The sequence below is a fragment of the Protobothrops mucrosquamatus genome, unplaced genomic scaffold (assembly GCF_001527695.2).
Source record: "Protobothrops mucrosquamatus isolate PMUCROS unplaced genomic scaffold, P.Mucros_1.0 scaffold269, whole genome shotgun sequence".
Taxonomy (NCBI): domain Eukaryota; kingdom Metazoa; phylum Chordata; class Lepidosauria; order Squamata; family Viperidae; genus Protobothrops; species Protobothrops mucrosquamatus.
Genome location: NW_015386614.1, coordinates 603,815 through 622,697, shown reverse-complemented (window position 1 = coordinate 622,697; position 18,883 = coordinate 603,815). Strand labels below are relative to the sequence as shown.

At 35.2% G+C, this 18,883-nt stretch overlaps 1 protein-coding gene across 1 annotated transcript in view; it reads left to right on the top strand.

The window, feature by feature from the left end:
• The window catches only part of LOC107286289 (unconventional myosin-Id), a 68,208-nt gene that overhangs the window by 32,623 nt on the left and 16,702 nt on the right, over positions 1 to 18,883 (top strand). The window contains exons 16-19 of the mRNA XM_015814639.1: positions 4,555 to 4,629; positions 4,729 to 4,861; positions 8,700 to 8,866; positions 9,794 to 10,001. Coding sequence (XP_015670125.1) covers positions 4,555 to 4,629; positions 4,729 to 4,861; positions 8,700 to 8,866; positions 9,794 to 10,001 — 583 coding nt within the window. The remainder of the gene's footprint in view (positions 1 to 4,554; positions 4,630 to 4,728; positions 4,862 to 8,699; positions 8,867 to 9,793; positions 10,002 to 18,883) is intronic.

Below are 18,883 nucleotides of genomic sequence, written 5' to 3'. Positions count from 1 at the left end.
GAGTTGATAATGCTAATCCAGTACTTAATAGTACAGAAGGTAGTTCTAGTAGTATAGCCTTTATACTACAGAAATATAAATATGCCTCTCTCCTACCCAATTTAAATGTATGCTGTGAAGTTAAGGTAAATAAAAGGCATAATGATAAATATGAAAACATGAGAAGAATAGAAATACAACTTTGCCATCCTCCAAAGCAGCATAAACAGTCATTTCAGCTAAAACAGCAGCTTTAAGGCAAAGCACAATTTAAGGAATGTTTAGTTTTGGTTTTTGTTCTTTTTTGCTGCTTTTTCAATGATAACAAACATGTTTAACCTTTCTTAAAACCTGATACCATTTATTTGGTAATATATGATACTCCAGTTCTCCATTCAAAATTCCTTCTATATTGCACAAATTTAGTTTTGCATTTTTAAAATATGATTTGGTAATAATGCATTGTCAGTTTAGTTGCAGCAAAGACTTTTTTATGAAGTCATGGTGACTAATAGAAAACTGTGATGGTACTAAAAAGATAGTTATTATGTACTCCTTTTTTGAAGTTAAGCTGATAGCTTGGTTTTATATTTAGGTATAATTCTATTGTATTTCCTGCATTAAGGTGTACAAAACATATTTGGAAAATGTTAAGGCAGAGGTATAATTTTGACACTTATTCCCATGATAAACTAAAGCCTTTTTGTATGTCATACATGATTAAGAGATATAAATATTTTAAATCAATTTATTGCTAGTGAAGTCCTCAAGCCACTTAATCATTGCAGGGGAAAGTTGGATTACCTGAGATTGCAAAGTGGCATTGTAAACAACTAAAATTACCTCTTGATTGTTCACTTTGGACCACTTGCATTATAAGTGTCTAAAACCCCTAAAGATGGACTTCCAGTTTGCCAACGCGGCTACCACAGACGTTTAGAAGGCGAGCTCCGTCTTCCATGTATAATTTCGCACTGCTGGGGGACCCTGGAAAGGGTCATAAATCGCCCTGTAGGGGAGACCAGCGAGGAGGGGATCCCCGTGTGATCATGGGAGGGTGGTATCCCTTCCGCTCGATCCGGGGCAGCCCTCCAAACCAGTGGACGAAAGACCTGCCATAGAAATATGGCTTGTCACTAGGCTGCAGACAGCTGAAGTCAAATTCACCACCAGGCAACTATAAAGCAGCGCAGATAAGACTGGGTGAGATCTACCTCTCTTAAATCCTAACTGTTTTTTCTACCTGCATAAGCTGCTCAAAGTACTTTTCCCCCTGTGGAGAGAGAAGAGAGATTCTATCTCACCCTCTAAAAACAGCGGCAACTGACTATCCAGGGGAGTTTAAAATGTTGCAAGAATAACTTGATTCTAATTGGATTTTTATTGTTTTAAAATTTGTGGACTAAAATATTTTTTTATTCTTATTGAAGATCTGGCTTTTTACTTATAAAAAAGAAGTAAAATTGAAAAGACTATAAAAAGTTTGGACTTAAAAGAAAACTCTAAATGGTATGGGTGACATCTTGTGGCTCTAGAAAGAGTACAGAGAAGAGCAACAAAGATGATTAGGGGACTGGAGGCTAAAACATATAAGGAACGGTTGCTGGAATTGGGTATGTCTAATTCAGGGGTAGGCAACCCAAAACACTCAAAGAGCCACTTGGACCCGTTTCCCACCAAAAACAAAACACTGGGAGCCGCAAAACCCTTTTGGTATCTAAAATGAAGCTAACACTGCATATATCCTTTTTTACCTTTATTATAGGTGTGTGTGTGTCAAAAGGGTGTCTCTCTCTCCTCTCCCTCTCTCCTTCTCTCCCTCTCCCTCCCTCTCCCTCTCTCTCCCTCTCCCTCTCTGCGATCTTCTGCTCACCTGGCAAGCTGGCTTCAAGCTGTTCTCCAACAAGCTCAGGGGTAGGCAACCTTGGCTCTTTTATGACTCATGGACTTCAACTCCCAGAATTCCTGAGTCAGCATAGCTGGGCTAGCTAGCTCTCTCCTGCCCTTCCTGCTTCCTGTTTCCTGCAGAGATGCAGCAAAGGGAGGAGCTCCGCCCAATAAACTTTTCAGCTCCTTGGAGAACACTGTGAGTCCACTCTCTTTTTTACACACAAACACACACACACACACACACAGAGAGAGAGAGAGAGAGAGAGAGAGAGAGAGAAGGGAAGGAAGGGAAGTGCCTCTCTCTGTCTCTCTCTGCAAATGGCAGAGGAGGCTGGGAGCCGCAGGGAAAGGCTCAAAGAACCACATGCGGCTCCGGAGCCACAGGTTGCCGACCTCTGGTCTAGTTTAACAAAGAGAAGGACGAGTGGGGACATGATAGCAGTGTTCCAATATCTCAGGGGCTGCCAAAAAGAAGAGGGAGTCAAGCTATTTTCCAAAGCGCCTGAAGGCAGGACAAGGAGCAACGGGTGGAAGCTAACCAAAGAGAGAAGCAACCTAGAACTAAGGAGAAACTTCCTGACAGTTAGAACAATTAACCAGTGGAACAACCTGCCTCCAGAAGCAATGAATGCAACAACACTGGAAGTTTTTAAGAAGAAACTGGACAGCCATTTGTCCAAAATGGTATAGGGTTCCTGCCTGAGCAGGGGGTTGGACTAGATGACCTCCAAGGTACCTTCCAACTTTATCATTATTATTATTATTATTGTAACCTGATATTACAACTTGTTATTGCTTAAAAGAGACTTGACTTATAGCCCAGACTATAGATAAGACTTTTGTAACCTTGACAGATATCAGCTGCGAGAAGCCCAGCTGTGTTCTATACTCAGTGACAAAAAAGCTTTTTCATTCTCTGATTGTAAAGCTTTTAACTTAGCACACTACTAAGAAAACATGGATGAAGATCAGGAACAGATTCTCTTTATGTTGAAAGCAATCTATGAAACTATTCTTATAGCTACTGAGAAAATAAGAAGCTACAGAAAAGAACAAGATGTCAGCCTAGATATATGAACCCAGACTTTGATCACAACTAAAAAATCAACTACACAGAATATAATAGAAGAAGTGAAACAATTAAATACTATGACAGAAGATTCAACTGATCAACAAACACAGATAATGGAAAACCCAGAAAAGGGACTGACAACATGGAAAAGGGAAAAGACTTTCTATATAAACCAGAAGAAGCCTGAGGATCAAGAAGAAGAACAGACTGAAGAGAAGACAAACAGTTCAGGACAACTACGTTGAGATGGAAAAATAGAGAAACGATTTGTTAATCCTTTCAAAAAAAATGGTGACCGGATGGCTTTTCTATTTCAAACAATATACATAACAACACAGGGAGATGTACTTGATGACTTAAAAGCATAGACATGGAAGACGAGTTGGCAAAGAAAGAAAGCTAGAATAAGACTGAAGAAAATTGGGGTTTTGACTTATTAGTGAGAATTAAAATAGAACATACTCAAATAGATAAGATGCGTATTTTGAATACTAGATTTTGTTATGAGCTGAGATATTTAAAACTTGGAAGTATAAACACTAACAGTTAAATTTGAATATTGATTTGCTTATAAAGATTAAATGTAAAAGTAATTAAAATATATATAAGCTAAAAATCTATTGATAAATATAAATATGTTTTTATTTAGTTGTTATAATAAAAACAATTAGCTTAAACATGAGATAGTAGATATCAAGAGAAAAAGAGAGGAATATTAAATGTTGAAATAAAAGAAATTTTGATTACTAAATTTAAGATGTTTAGAAATTAACAGAAAATAAGAATGTTATATTATATTATTAATTAATTGATGTAAGATGTTGAGAAATAGAATATATTCAGATAGATAAGACGTGTATCCTGAACATTAGATCTTGTGATGAATTGTGATAAAGGGAACTGGGGTTATTTAAAACTTGGAAATTATAAATGTTAAATGTTAAATTTAAATATTAATGGGAAACTAAAAATTAGAAAAAACTAATTAAGACATTGATTGTCTATAAAGATTGAATGTTAAAATAATTAGGATATGTGTAAACTAAAATTATTGACAAATGTAAGAAAGTTATTTTTTTATTTAATCGATATAATAAGAATTGTATTAGTTTAAATATGAGACAGTAAATACTAAGGGGAAAAGAGAGGAAATATTGAATGTAATAATTTGAGATCTGTACTAAAGATACTTGTATGTTACTGAATTATCGATTAACTCAGCCACCACGTTGCTTTTCAAATATTTAAATGTAAAACTAGAAAATCAATAAAATTTTCTTTTAAAAAAACACTAAAGATGACACTGATGATGAAGAAGAGCAGGAGCAATATTTACTGTCCTTTGACTTAAAGTATTGAAAAACTGTACATTGCTTCTTGAAGGGAGAATATTTAAAAGCTATTTTTTCTTAACATTGTGATTTGAATATTATTCATTTCCATGAGACTTTTTAGATTTTTAATTTTTGTTGATTTCTATTGATGTTGACTTCTATTTTGTTGATTTCTATTTATCTATTTTTCTCTTATTTTCTAAGTCCAAGTAATAATTTTATCTCAGTAGCTAGCTAGTATTTCAGTGCAGCTAATTACCTTTTTTTATTATTTACCAGTTATTCAGTCACAGGATTCATTGATAAAAATAAGGACACTTTATTTCAAGACTTCAAGCGTTTGATGTATAACAGGTAAGAATAACTTTAACTATCCATTTGTTTCTTTATGCAGAATAGGCCAAATATGACTATATTGCTGTCTTTTTTTTAATTCTTTCTTGTATTTTGTAGCTCCAACCCTGTGCTGAAAAAGATGTGGCCAGAAGGCAAACTGAGTATAACAGAAGTGACCAAGCGGCCACTGACTGCTGCTGCACTTTTTAAGAACTCAATGATTGCCTTAGTGGACAACTTGGCATCCAAGGTAAGAAGTTCCTAACTCAGGAAAGGTGAACTTTGACAGCTACCTGTTATTTCATTACTGTTGCTACTTGCGAAGTCACTCTTGCATTGAACCTATCAGCAACAAAATCCAGTGTAAGATTTCAATAGGACATTTTGGGATCAGAATATTAAAGAATACTTCCAGCATTCATCTTCCTTCTGGCATTGAGAAAACTCCAAGATTACAGAGTGTGATCTGCTTATGAGAAGGGAGTAAAATCTGTGTTCCCCAAGCCCAGATCACACAAGAACTCAGAACATGACACAAACATTTGGAATAGGTAATAATAATGCAAGCCCAGGATATATATTTTCTGCAAAAGAACACAAACAGCAAACAAAGAACAAATCTGTCAATGTAAATGGTTCACATTTCTTGATGCAGCATGTTTAAAAAAATTTCCCTAGACTTTTTGACTAGTGCCATATATAAAATGATCTAATTAAAAAAATCATCTGTAGTTATAAACAGTTCAACTGCACCATTGTGAACTTGTAGATGCTGAGGAGAATAAAGCTGTTCTTAACATCTGTCTGAATTGTAGCTAAGTCAGTGTATGATTTATTTGTGTGGGGGGGAACATTTCTAAGAATAGGTACTACAGCAAAAAGCTATTTATAGATGTGGTACAATTAAGTATCTTACTATGATCTCAGTAGTTTCCAGGGGGTACTATATTGTTCTCAGTGTTTTATCCAGGAGTTAATATTTTAAAGGTAGGAAAATAACTTACCTTTTATAGTGGCAATCTCTACTGAAGATAATCTGAAGCAGCCCTTTCCTGTTTCCATAGTGCAGTTGGCCAACTGGAGCAAACCCAAAATATTATTTACCAATGGGAACATATGCTAAGCTAAGACTTTGATATTCCAGGTATGAGAAGGGGATAAATAAAATATAGTAAAATAAACACACAAAAGGAATGGCATGGAGCAAAGCCTGAAATAAAAAGGAGAATAACATTCCTCAAGACTTTACTCGAGGGTTTAAATGTAAAACAATTTTTATGTGGAACATAATTTTTGATTATAAAAATTGTAGACTAGCATTTCTCAAAAGAGACTCCTTTTGAGTTTATTCTTTCTGTTTTATGGTTTTGAATGTCTTAAGAAATATAGTGGCTGAACTCATCAGTTAAATCTATTTTACCTATTTATTTAGTAATGAATAATTTGGTTAACTTTCATCCTTTCTTCAGAAAAACATATTCTTCCCTTTACTCTATTTTGGTGAAGGATTACTTCTCTTTCACTGATCTCATTTTTATAAATATCCATATTTGCCTTATGAAGTATTGTGGCCCTATTTACTATTATGGGTATCTGTGGGAATTTTCCCAGAGAGGAAGAGATAAATAAGTTACAGTAAAGGGTGCAGCTTGTCAACTTCCCTGTATCTGTGCTTTTTTGTTTAGTGTAATGTTTGATGATAAATATACAGTACTTAAGATAAAAGAATGTATAGTATATTTTGACACCATGATTCATAATAAATTTTAATACATTTTTTCAAGAAAAAATACTCTTCTAAAATAAGAACATAGTAAATCATCTTGTTCTATTGAATCAATCAGACCATGGTCCAGCTAATAATACTGCCTACACTAAGTGGCAGCAATTCTTCAAGTTTCTGACTGATTTATCTCAGTGCTGCTTGGGATTTCTTTTAATGATGAAAAAAAGAGGGTTAAAAATGTTGTTATTATAGATGAATAATTGCAGTGTGTTTTAACACTAAATTAACACACTTCTCTTTGTCCTGGAAACATAAATAAGTTTTCTTTAGTTAGCAGTATTGAGTCTGAATTTATAGGAGATGTCTTACATCCTGGGGTTAAGAAGGAATGGGTTAGGGTTAGGGATCCAGCATCTATAGGGCCATCACAAATGGCTCTTAAGATCCAAAGAAGGGGCTTTTTTGAAGATACAACCTCTATCAAAGGTGTATCTTTTTGACATTTAGGAGACAGCCTTCTTCTGTGTTGTTCTGTCCAACACAGTCGCTGTAAAAATTGTATCAATTGTATTAAATTCATTATTTTAATTTATTTATTTTATATTTCTATATTCTTTTCGTTTTTAAATTTTGACAGCAACTTTGGGAATTAATCTAAATAGAAAGGCTTAACCTATGTATATGCATAATTTAAAAAAACAGAGCAGGCCTTTCATAAAATAAAAGGACAAACGTTTGAGGAAATGATTTCAGAAATGATTAGGAACTAGCTTTTTTTATTTTGCCTCAATAAAGGTTTTTTATTTAAATGACAGTTGGGAATTTTGCAAATAGGGGAATTTTCCTACCATCTTTCAAACCCATTTCCAGCAGAGATCTGTGCTCTCGGTTTAGCTTCTTAACTGATTTAAAAAAGAGAAAGAGATAATAACTAACAAGCCAACAGAATTAGTCTCTTTCATTAGGTTAAAAGCTAGATCAGTCTTGGCAGAAGAAAAAATATATTGGTCAAATTTTTTCTTTGTTTTCCCTCTCTTCTTTTTCTTACTGGCTGGCAACTGTTTTTTGAGAAGTTCTCATAATAAAGATATTGCCTTTGAGAACGTTGGATTCTCTCATGGCTGACACTCCTGCTACTACATAGGATGTTCAATACTTCTTAGGGATAATGACCTCTTTATTTCTAAGAGTTGCATAGCAGGCAAAATTCTGCCAACTATAGTTTTTATAATTGCAGACTGGCAATCTTAAAATGAGAGTGAATAGTAAGAAATGGTAGCAATTGATTAGGATATTAAATTTCATATTGACTAAGCTAGAAAACCAATGACTTTTTTGCTGGATGCCTGTAGTAGTCTCAGGAAGTTCTCTTTTTTTGTAAATATATTTCATTGATTTTTTTAACATAATCACTATAATATTTGGTAAACAGCGTGTTGTCTGGGTTTATATTAAACAATCACTAACCATTAGTTTCTATAATCTATAATCCACATAGTAGCTTTGTTTGATTTTCTCTTCTTCCAATAATTTTCTCTTTGCCAACCTTGAATTAATACAATTCTTATTATTTTGATAGGTAACTATTAAGTTAAGTATAAAGATTTTTCCAACATTTCTACAAATAATAATCACATCCATATAATGCTTCTTTTCTAGCTAGACATCTTGGTTGCCTCGTTATAAATCCTGTTTACAATTCTTATTTAAATTTGTTTTCTCCACAGTGTTCAAAACATTCTTAGTAGTTAAGATTTTCTCAAAGTTGATTACATTTAAATATTTAAGTCTATTTTCTTCGTACAAGCCATCCCATTTCTCATAGACTGTAGATAGATAACATCATCTATCTCCAGTCTACAACACAGTCCTTTCAACAGTTCCAAGAAGGCTCCACACACATTTGCACTACTCAGGTGACCCTGAAGACACAGATAAGCCTCCAGGTAGCACTAACTACTCGCTAAAAGAATGCAAATGACCAGCGGTCTGCAAGGAGTATAAATCTTTCCATGCCCCACCATCCGGTCAGAGCTGAAGAAGCTTCTTGGATGAGAAGTTAAACATCTTCAAAGAAAAACAAGAAAGTCCATTTCCTCATGAAAAAGCATTTTTGGGATAACTAGGATCTGTTATTTGCATTCTGGAAATTCATGAAAGATCTGAAAGGAAATCTTTTATTATTTCATGTAATTTCTAGGAAAATATAGGCTTGTTTTTCTAATGGGATTTTATAGGAAAAGATTAGGGGTCCTACTTCCTTAACAATAGTTAAAGAATTGGGATGTTAACTTGCTTTCACCTTACTCTTTTACTTTATCTGTTAATTCAAATACTGTTGTTTCTGGTTGCTTTCTTTTAGGAACCATACTATGTCCGTTGCATTAAACCCAATGACAAGAAGTCACCACAGCTGTTTGATGAAGAACGATGCAAGCATCAAGTTGAATATCTTGGACTTTTGGAAAATGTAAGAGTACGGCGGGCAGGATATGCCTATCGCCAAACGTACGAAAAATTTCTTCACAGGTAACAATTGATGAAAATTTTGCAGATTTATTATATTGAACAACAAAAATATGTTTGTGGCTTGACACTACATTAGCATTCTTACACAAATCACAGTTATGTCTTAAAGTAACTTTAAGAGAAATATTACCAAGATTAGTGAGAACAGCTAAAGAAAAACCTATTTGATACCATTTTTTAGTGTTCTAGATGTGTTTTTATGGAAGAGCAGGAGTTTCATGGGATGTCTAAAGAATTTTACACAGACCTTTTATTAAAATGTATTACACATTAAATCCAAATGGAACAATTTTTATAAATCCTTTTCTTACTCAAGGCTCAACTCTCTATCAACTAAAGCAACATCTCTCACTGACTATACTTATTTAGAATTGTTTGGCAAAAACTAGAACATGCTAAAATTATGATTTCTAAAACATGATTAAATCATTCAGCCAGATCCACTTGAATCTTAGCTTAATTTAATATCATTAATTCCTTTTAGCTTTGTTAGTTATCCAGTCTATTAGAAGGTATTATATATATACCTTCTTATATATATATTTGCAAATAAGCTGAGAATTTTAATTGCCAAAATGCACTGAAAAAATAATGTTTGTCTTATCTGAAGATGGGCTTATATGCAAACCCAACAATTTAGTTTGCATATCATTTATTCTGTGACTTAGGAAATTGTAGCTTGTACAGTAAACTATTGAATAACAAATCAAGGATTAGAGATATTTCAGTTATTACACATTAGCATTTTGTAATACATGTTTAAGATTCCCTAATTATATATCAAGGTTGTATATTTATTTTCTTTCTATGGGAAATCTATTTTGGCAAGATAATTTGGGTTGTTGTGGACCTTTTTGCCATATTACTGACCATCGCATTAAGTACTGGCAAGCAATGTTTTTTTTTTAAATATTTGTATCAATGCAGGTACAAAATAATTCCTGAATTTACTTGGCCAAATCACAAACTACCATCTGACAAGGAGGCTGTGAAGAAATTGATTGAGCACTGTGGGTTTCAGGATGATGTGGCATATGGAAAGACAAAGATTTTTATTCGCACACCACGAACACTCTTCACGTTGGAAGAAATGCATGCCAAGATGCTTGAATGGGTGGTTCTCTTTCTACAAAAGGTGAAAAGCAATATTGAAATTTCTTATAAAATAATCTACATCTGATATCCACAAATTCACAGAATGAAAAAACATAACTTGTAAAATAAATTGCTTTTAATCATATGCCAGTCCTGGTGACTTACATGGACACATTCATGTAGTTTTCTTGGTAGTGATAAGGGAATGGTTTGCATTGCCTTCTTGCAGAATGTTTTTTTTTCCTTTCAGATCTAGCATATTTCCAATGTGGTTTTAACTCTAAGGGATTAAAAACAGATGAAAACTAAACTAGATTTGAAAGACCTGTCCAGTCTTGTTCTGTTCACATGTTGGCCATCCAGATGTCTGTAGGAATCTTACAAACTGAATAATAGCACTTTCCTTCTCATATTTCTCAAGAAATAATCCCAGAGAAAGAACACTTTGTGCACAAGAGAGGTTGCCACTTCAATAATATCCATTATTGTATCCTCCTCCATTAATTGCTGTCATTGATACTTAAAGTCATTCAGGTGATAGTAATTGATACATCTTGGTGAAGACAATTATATAGTTAAGCATATGTTGCATAAAAAAGTCTCTCTGTCCATTTAGGATCTTTGGATGATCTCAGTTCAAATTGAAAGAGAAAGAAAAACAGTTTTGTCTATTTGCTTCATATAATGTGTACTAGCTTATTTCTGTGATATGTTCACTTTTACTCAGTCTTTTTTTCCATGCTAAAAAGTCCCTGATGTTCCTACAGCTCTTGGATAATTTTTCTTGCCAGTCACACACTTCTGCATCAGCTACTGCTGTGAATCACCCCAACAGTAGTTTTAGCAATTGCTTATTATTGGCAAAGAACTAACAGTGTTTATTAAAAATATTTTGTGGAGTCCTTGGTACTCTCTGAGCTTGGTTGTTTGCTTGCAGAGGTTTTATTACCTAACTAGGTAACACCATTAGTGTTGTACAGTTTAGTCCTGAGCTATATATATTCTCGTCTATTGGTAAAAAATGTTTTATTACTGTTATCAAAACCCATTTTTTTCCTCAAGGAAACTGGTCATTCAAAGCAAATGTTGAAATATAATAACCAAATTTGCTTTGCAAAAGTAAGCAATTTATTATTCTCTATTGTCTAACTCATTAATTATTTAAACATTGTTTGATTGCTATTTTCATAATCTAAGTAGTAAGCTGATGGTTATATGAGAAAAAGGAGAAATTTTTGAACAAGATGGAACTCCATGGTAGGAATAGGGGTTAGAATTTTTAATAACACAGGCATTAATTTGGTAAGGTAAGGTTAAATAAGGTAAAGTAAGGTGAGGTGGGGTGGGATGGGATGGGATGAGATGAGATGAGATAAGATAAGATAAGATAAGATAAGATAAGATAAGATAAGATAAGATCATCTTTATTGATGTTTTTTTAGTGTTAGCACACTGGCCCACATTAAAAATGAAATTCTGTTGCCTGCTCTCAAAAGAAAGTAAATAATAATAATAATAATAATAATAATAATAATAATAATAATAATAATAATAATAATAATAATAATAATAATAATAATAATGATAAAGTTGAAAGGGACCTTGGAGGTCATCTAGTCCAACCTCCTGCTCAGGCAGGAAACCCTATACCATTTCGGACAAATGGCTGTCCAGTTTCTTCTTAAAAACTTCCAGTGTTGGAGCATTCACCGCTTCTGGAGGCAGGTTGTTCCACTGGTTAATTGTTCTAACTGTCAGGAAGTTTCTCCTTAGTTCTAAGTTGCTTCTCTCTTTGGTTAGTTTCCACCCGTTGCTTCTTGTCCTGCCTTCAGGCGCCTTGGAAAATAGCTTGATCCCTCTTCTTTGTGGCAGCCCCTGAGATATTGGAACACTGCTATCATGTCCCCCCTCGTCCTTCTCTTCGTTAAACTAGACATACCCAATTCCAGCAGCCGTTCCTTTTATGTTTTAGCCTCCAGTCTCCTAATCATCTTTGTTGCTCTTCTCTGCACTCTTTCTAGAGTCTCAACATCTTTTTTACATCGTGGTGACCAAAACTGGATGCAGTATTCCAAGTGTGGCCTTACCAAGGCATTGTAAAGTGGTATTAATACTTCACGTGATCTTGATTCTATCCCTCTGTTAATGTAGCCTAACACTGTGTTGGCTTTTTTGGCAGCTGCAGCACACTGCTGGCTCATATTTAAATGATTGTCTACACATACCCATACATAACGCACACATACACATGCTACATTCATACATACACACACATATATGCATGCATACACACATACGTATATACATATATGTATATATACACACACATATACATACATACATATACATACATGTATACATATGTACTCGTGTTTCCCCAAAAATAAAACCCGGTCTTTTTTTTTTTGCCTCCAAAAGAGGCACCAGGTTTTATTTTCGGGGGGTGTGGAGTCTTTTTTACTCACCACCTGCACCGACAGCCCAGCCTAGCCAGCCCACTTCTTCTGCAGCCGGAGGAGCAGCTTCATTCTGCAGCTGCATTCTGGCCTGCATTTCGCAGTCAGGCCTTTCCAGAAGGCCTCTGCAGCTGAGTACCGAGCTACACATATACATACATATAAATAATATATAAGTATTAATCACTGTGCATTTTGAACACATAGCAGAAAGAGGAAACTTGAGAGTTCACAAGGTTGATGCTATATAGAACAAAACTGTGACTGAATCTAGATGTTCTGCTTCAGATAACGACAAAGCCTCCACCCAGAAGATAACAAAGAAAACATGTCATGAAGAGGACATGTAGTGTCCCAGACTACATCCTGCGGACTCTTCAAGCATAGTTTATATGCCATGTCCTGGATAGAAGGAAGTGAACTGCCAATCATCTTTCCTGCCATCCTCACCACTCTCTGCACTGCCTTCCTGTCTGAAGCAGTAATGCTTCCAAACCAGACAGTAATGCAATATGACAGGATGCTCTTGATTGTCCCTCTGTAGAAAGTGGTAAGGATAGGGAAAGGAAGATGTACTTTTCTCATGCGACGCAGAAAATGCAGGCACTGCTGTGCCCATTTCACCAGTGAGCGACCAAGCTCGCCTACTCATTAGCTGTACACCCAGAAACTTGATGCTGCTAACCACCTCCACAGGTGAATCATTAATACACAGAGCTGTGTGGCTTTTATTTATTTTTTATTAACTGATGCTTCAAATAGAGCCTTTGTGATTAAAAATTCCAGAAATGAGGACTATTTTCATTATATGACAACGGCAAATAATCCCTGATAAATACTCATTCTCTGTTTCTTAAAGGTAGTTTTTCTTTCACTCTCCCTCCCCTCCTCTAACTCTCCCTCTCCCTCTCACACACACACAAACACACACACAAACACAGGGTTGTAATATGTTATTAAATAATGTTATTTAATTTTATGAAATTAGCTTTAAGACTTTACTTTTGGCTTGTTCATTTTATTCTTATTGGTACTTGTTTACTATGAAAAAAGATGGTATCTATTATCACTAATTAAAAGCTTGTTAGAAAAACTAGGCAAAAATACTTTAGGTGAAAATGAAATAATTTTTCTTCAGTATCATGTTTTTGAATGCACTTTGTCGATTATCTTTCCAAATTAAAATGCTATCTTTTCATATATATTTTTGTTGCACCCTGAATCTTGTATCTTTTTCTTAATTTGCACAAAAATGCACAATTTTGACTCCCTTGATAGTAAAACTGTCAGTGTGAAAGGTTCTCTTTTATACTTGCAGTAGTGGCAGGGATCATTGGCAACCTTGGTTTGTTTGTTTTTTTAAAAAAAATTCTTTACCTTTACGTATCACATACTATTCAAGGCTATTTATGATATTTATTTGTAAATGAATTATGATTTTAGTACAGTACAAAATATTTCCTGAATTCTTTATGCATTATTTAAATGTGTTCTCTACCTTTCTGTACTAGTTTTTGAGACAAGTAACAATAACAATAGATAAAAATACTGCATATACTAAAAATAATTATTAAGGGTAAACCTAATGAGAAGATAATATAGAATAAATCACTCTTAACAACCACAACAAAGCTTGTATTGAAATGACAGTGAAGAAAGTAGCTTAATAGTCTGTTGGTAAGGATATTGGAAAGCCTATATTTTAGCTAAAATTTGGACAGATTCATAAACAAGATGGATCACAACTTTTAGCTCTGCCTGGAAACTACTAATAGATTTATTGAACTTCTATGACTTTAATAACCAATTAGGTCAGAAATCTGATTGTAGTTTGCTAACATTTTTCAAAGACTAACAAAGGGAGATATCACGAGGGCATGGTTTATGGGTCTAGGACAACTCGCTGCGGCCAACTCACCATGACCAACTCACCATGGCCAACTCACCACAGGACAACTCACTGCAGGACAATTCAACACAGGTTTAGTATCTTTTATTATTCAACAAAGCATTACAAAAGCTGTAGTCATAGGAATGATTTTCTTTGATACAATAGATAAAATAATTTTGATGAAAATGTTGTTAACAAAAATAAAAGGAACTAGGTGAACCCTGCAGCAAGTTGTCCTGTGACAAGTTGGCCATGATGATGTCAAGTACTGGGGAAATCAGGAGATTCAGGCAGTTCAACTGAGTATAAAGATTTATTGCAAGCTTAAGCTCTCTACAAGAATCTGAGCTACTGGTGGTCAAAACGAATTGGCAGTAGATAAGAGTCAAAGGAATTCAAGATGGACTGGATTTAGATCTCTTGTGGGCGCGCAGAGATTTATGACTGATATTGCATTTGACCCCTCCCTTGGGCTCCTACAGGTGAGTAGGCCATGGCAAATTGGTTGTGGGGAGTTGGCTGTGGTGAGTTATCCCATTCCATGGTTTACCATGGCAGATAAAGCAATTTAAATAAGCGGTATAGTTGCGCCATCAGCCTCTGAGATTTGAAAACACATGGCCTGTTTGCAATTCTTTTAGTAATAGTTTATTAAATAATTGGAGGGAGGGAAATAAGAAGCTACACTTCATGTGGCATTTTTCCAACTTTCATATTTTATCAATTACATAGTTAGTCTGATTTATATAAGGCAGTCTAGTATAACAACTATAAAAATAAATCCAAGTTTGTTTTAGAAATACTCTTTCAGTGTAAACATCCATTTATGCTAGTACAAATAGAATTCAGTGTTTAATGCATGGCTATATTTAAATCATACTTCTAATGTCTTTATTTCCCACACATTCTTGGAGTCACAATTTTTGTAATGTAAACTAAGATAATTTAGGGAACTGCCAGCTTAACTTCTCAGAGACCCTTTTGTTCAGTTCCCCAAGCCACTTTTTCTGCTTGGAAAGACATGTGTTTGGTTCCCTAAAGGTGCCTTCATGGAGAAAAACATGTCATCTTAAGTTTCCTGCTCCACATAGAGTAATGTCCCTTCCCAAATATAAATGTGTCTGCCATCCTTCCCAGTCTTGTGAGTAGCGCTGCTCTGCCCTCCCCCTCGCCTTGAGGCATTCTAGTTTCCGCAAACACTCCTCTTAGGAGACTTGTCAATCAAATCCCTATCAGCTGTGGTTGCCATAGCAATGTTTTTGGGCTAGGTGGTGGGTGGTGAAGGGGTAGGTGGGAATGAATAGATGAGAAGATGAAAACAAAAGCTGGGCCAGCTTGTTATAATTTAATATTTTGGTTCCAAATATGTTCTTAAAATAGTATATGTTAGGAATTGTTAGTGGCAAACAAACAAAAGCCCCTATGATAGAGGACAGCTATTTCATACCATTATTTAGTTACAGACCAGCACCTTAACTGGAGATGGGCTTCAGCATAATTACCTTATCAAGGGCTTTTCATTTACCACCCTTTGAGATCGGATTTCTGACAGTTGGTAAGAACAAATACTATTTTTCTATCAACATAATACATTGATTGACAGAGGATTCCCAGCATATGCTTCAGATCATAGGGAATCAGAGACCTTATGGAATGGTTCCATGTGTTTGAAAAGATCACTAAGGCTAACCCTTAAGCCTCAGAAATCAGTTTCTATTTGGCAGTTAGTTTTTAACACTCAGATTTGGAATTATAAAGAATTATAAATTACTCTAAGCCAAGTTATTTCATTTTTCATTTCATTTTTTTTTACCAAGCTTATATATCCTTCAATCATCAAGCAACGATGAGGACTTCATGTTTCTTTCATATGTAAACAAAATAATCACAATAACAATATAGATGGTCATTTTTGTGAGTAAAAGCACATCATATCTCTCAGATTATGCCAGTTGCATCTGGACAAAAGTCTTCTACTACTAATCTGTTACTAAAAAAATTATAAATATCAGAAATATGAAGTATGGGGTGCCAGTCCACAGAGTATATATTTTAATCTGAATTTTAATGTTTACTAAAAAAAAGAAGAAGAATGAGGCTATTCATTATCATGATTCATTGTTTGGGGCAAGATAATGTTAACAATTTCATCCATCTCTGAATAATAACATCTTGTTTTAAGTTGTCCCTCAGAGGCCAACCTTCTGAAGGGCAGTTATTTTTTAGCCTCTTAATAGGCAAGAAATAGAAGATTTTTCTGCTGCAGTCTTGACCATAGCCTCTGACAGAATAGATCTTATCTGAGATGTTTTATTGAAAACATTTAGGTGAAAATTATCTGACTCACTTCAGACTGGGTATGTGGAAAATCCACTTTTCTTTGACAGTGTGAAATATTTTTTGCCAAGTAGCTCATGCAAGTATAAACAAAGTTTAGTGTGAGAGAATACATGTCTGCATATAGTTCAATCATGATGATGATGACGACGATGATGATGATGATGATGATGATGATATTGGAAGGGACCTTGGAGGTCTTCTAGTCCAACTCCCTGTTCAAGCAGGAGACCCTATACCATTTCAGATAAGTGGCTGTCCAATCTCTTCTTAAAAACTACCAGTAATGAAGCATCCACAACTTCTGAAAGCAAGCTGTTCCACTGCTTAATTGTCCTCACTGTTAGGAAGGTTCTCTTTAATTCCAGGTTGCTTCTTTTCTTAATTAAATTTTCATCCATTGCTTCTTATTCTGTCTTCTGGTGCTTTGGAAAATAAGTTGACCCCCTCTTCTTTGTGGCAGCCCCTAAAATACTGGAATACTACTATCATGTCACCCCGGTCCTTCTGTTTTCTAGTCTAGCCATACCCAAATCCTGCAACCATTTTTCATGTGATTTAGTCTCCAGGCCTTTAATCATCTTAGTTGCTCTTCTCTGCACTTTTTCCAAAGTCTCAACATCTTTTTTGTAATGTGGTGACCAAAACTAGTATTCTAGGTGTGGCCTTACTAAGGTTTTATAAAGCAATACTAATACTTCACATGATTTTGTTTCTATGCCTCAGTTTATACAACTAAGGATTGTATTAGCTTTTTTGGCTGCTGCCGCACACTGCTGGCTCATGTTTAAGTGATCGTCCACTAGGACTCCAAGGTCCCTCTCACAGTTACTGTTTTTGAGCCAGGTCTCACCTAATCTGTACTTGTACGTTTGGTTTTGTATAGTTAAGCATGAAAATATTTCTCTAAGGATCACAGACAGTTGTCATCTTATGATAGTAATTGAGCCCACACTTTCTGTCATAACTTATGATGGTCATAAAGCAGGTCACTACAAGACCAAACCTGATTTTATGACCTTTTTGCTGTGGTCATTAAGTGAATGCTGTGAAACTAGATTTCCAGCAAAAACACCATCATGTGATACAGAAAATGGGTGGGTAGATGTCAGAACTTCAACTCCAAATCAGAAATCTCATTTTCAGGGTCTGTTATAAGTTCAAACAGTCGCTAAGCAATTGGTTGTAAGTTGAGGATTACCTGTGTAAAGTTGTATTAAGTCCCAGTGAGCATAACAGCATTCAAATGATTGCTCATCGTTGTGCACAGTTATTAAAGTACCTTGTAGGCTAGTGTAGGAGCTGTTTGGAAGCTGATGTGGATATTGTTTTCAGTGGAATTAGAAATGTGAAGTTCTTTCTTTATGAAATACATTTCAGATAGACTTGAAGTTTCTTTTGGGACAAGGTTTCTGGCTTGCGATGGCCAATGTTTAATATTAAATAATTTGCTTTGAGCCATGTTTCCATTTTCCTATCTAGTATTGCATTTCTCATTATTGCCTTATTACTTCAAATATTTGAAATTGATCTCTTTTATCTCTTGTTAAGATGAAAATGCATGGGGCAAGATAAGGAAAAGTTCAACATAAGTACCTATGCAAAATAGTGGTTAGGCCAATCTAAAAAAGTTCTTCAGCATTCTTTAATAAAGACTATATTGGGCAGGCAAATGCACATACAGCTCCTTTATTTGCCATCCTGCAGCATCCTGAGATCATGCCATCCAGATTCAGCTATTTTGCCAGGATTTTTTTTTAATGGGGACAGAGACTTTATGAAGATACATTCTGCTCATATATCTCCCCAGACCCGAGCAGAAATGTGTCTGCTGCAGCTCTCTGGCAAAATGAGATATATTTTTTTAGGATAACATTTTTGCGCTAATCTTCCGCTGAAAAGATCATCCCAGGATGATTAACAGCTTATTGAAAAAAGCCTAGGTAATTCCTCCCCTTTGGTTGTAGAATAAAATATGGAATATAAAAAGAAAATGAGGAAGAAGAAGAAGAAGAAAAAGAGAGATGAAAACAGTTGATAGACTTCCGGTGGCAGGCGACTTCGTCGGTCGCAGCTGTTTGCTGCCTCCCGCCTGTTTCGCGTAAAAGCCGTTTTGACAGCCAGTACCAGCTGTCAAACGGCCTGATACCTTTCCCCTGGGCATAAGGGGATAGGTGAGCTGCCCGGGGTAGGAGTTGAGTTCCCGAGTCGTCCTATATGGACGATGTAGGTGAGAAC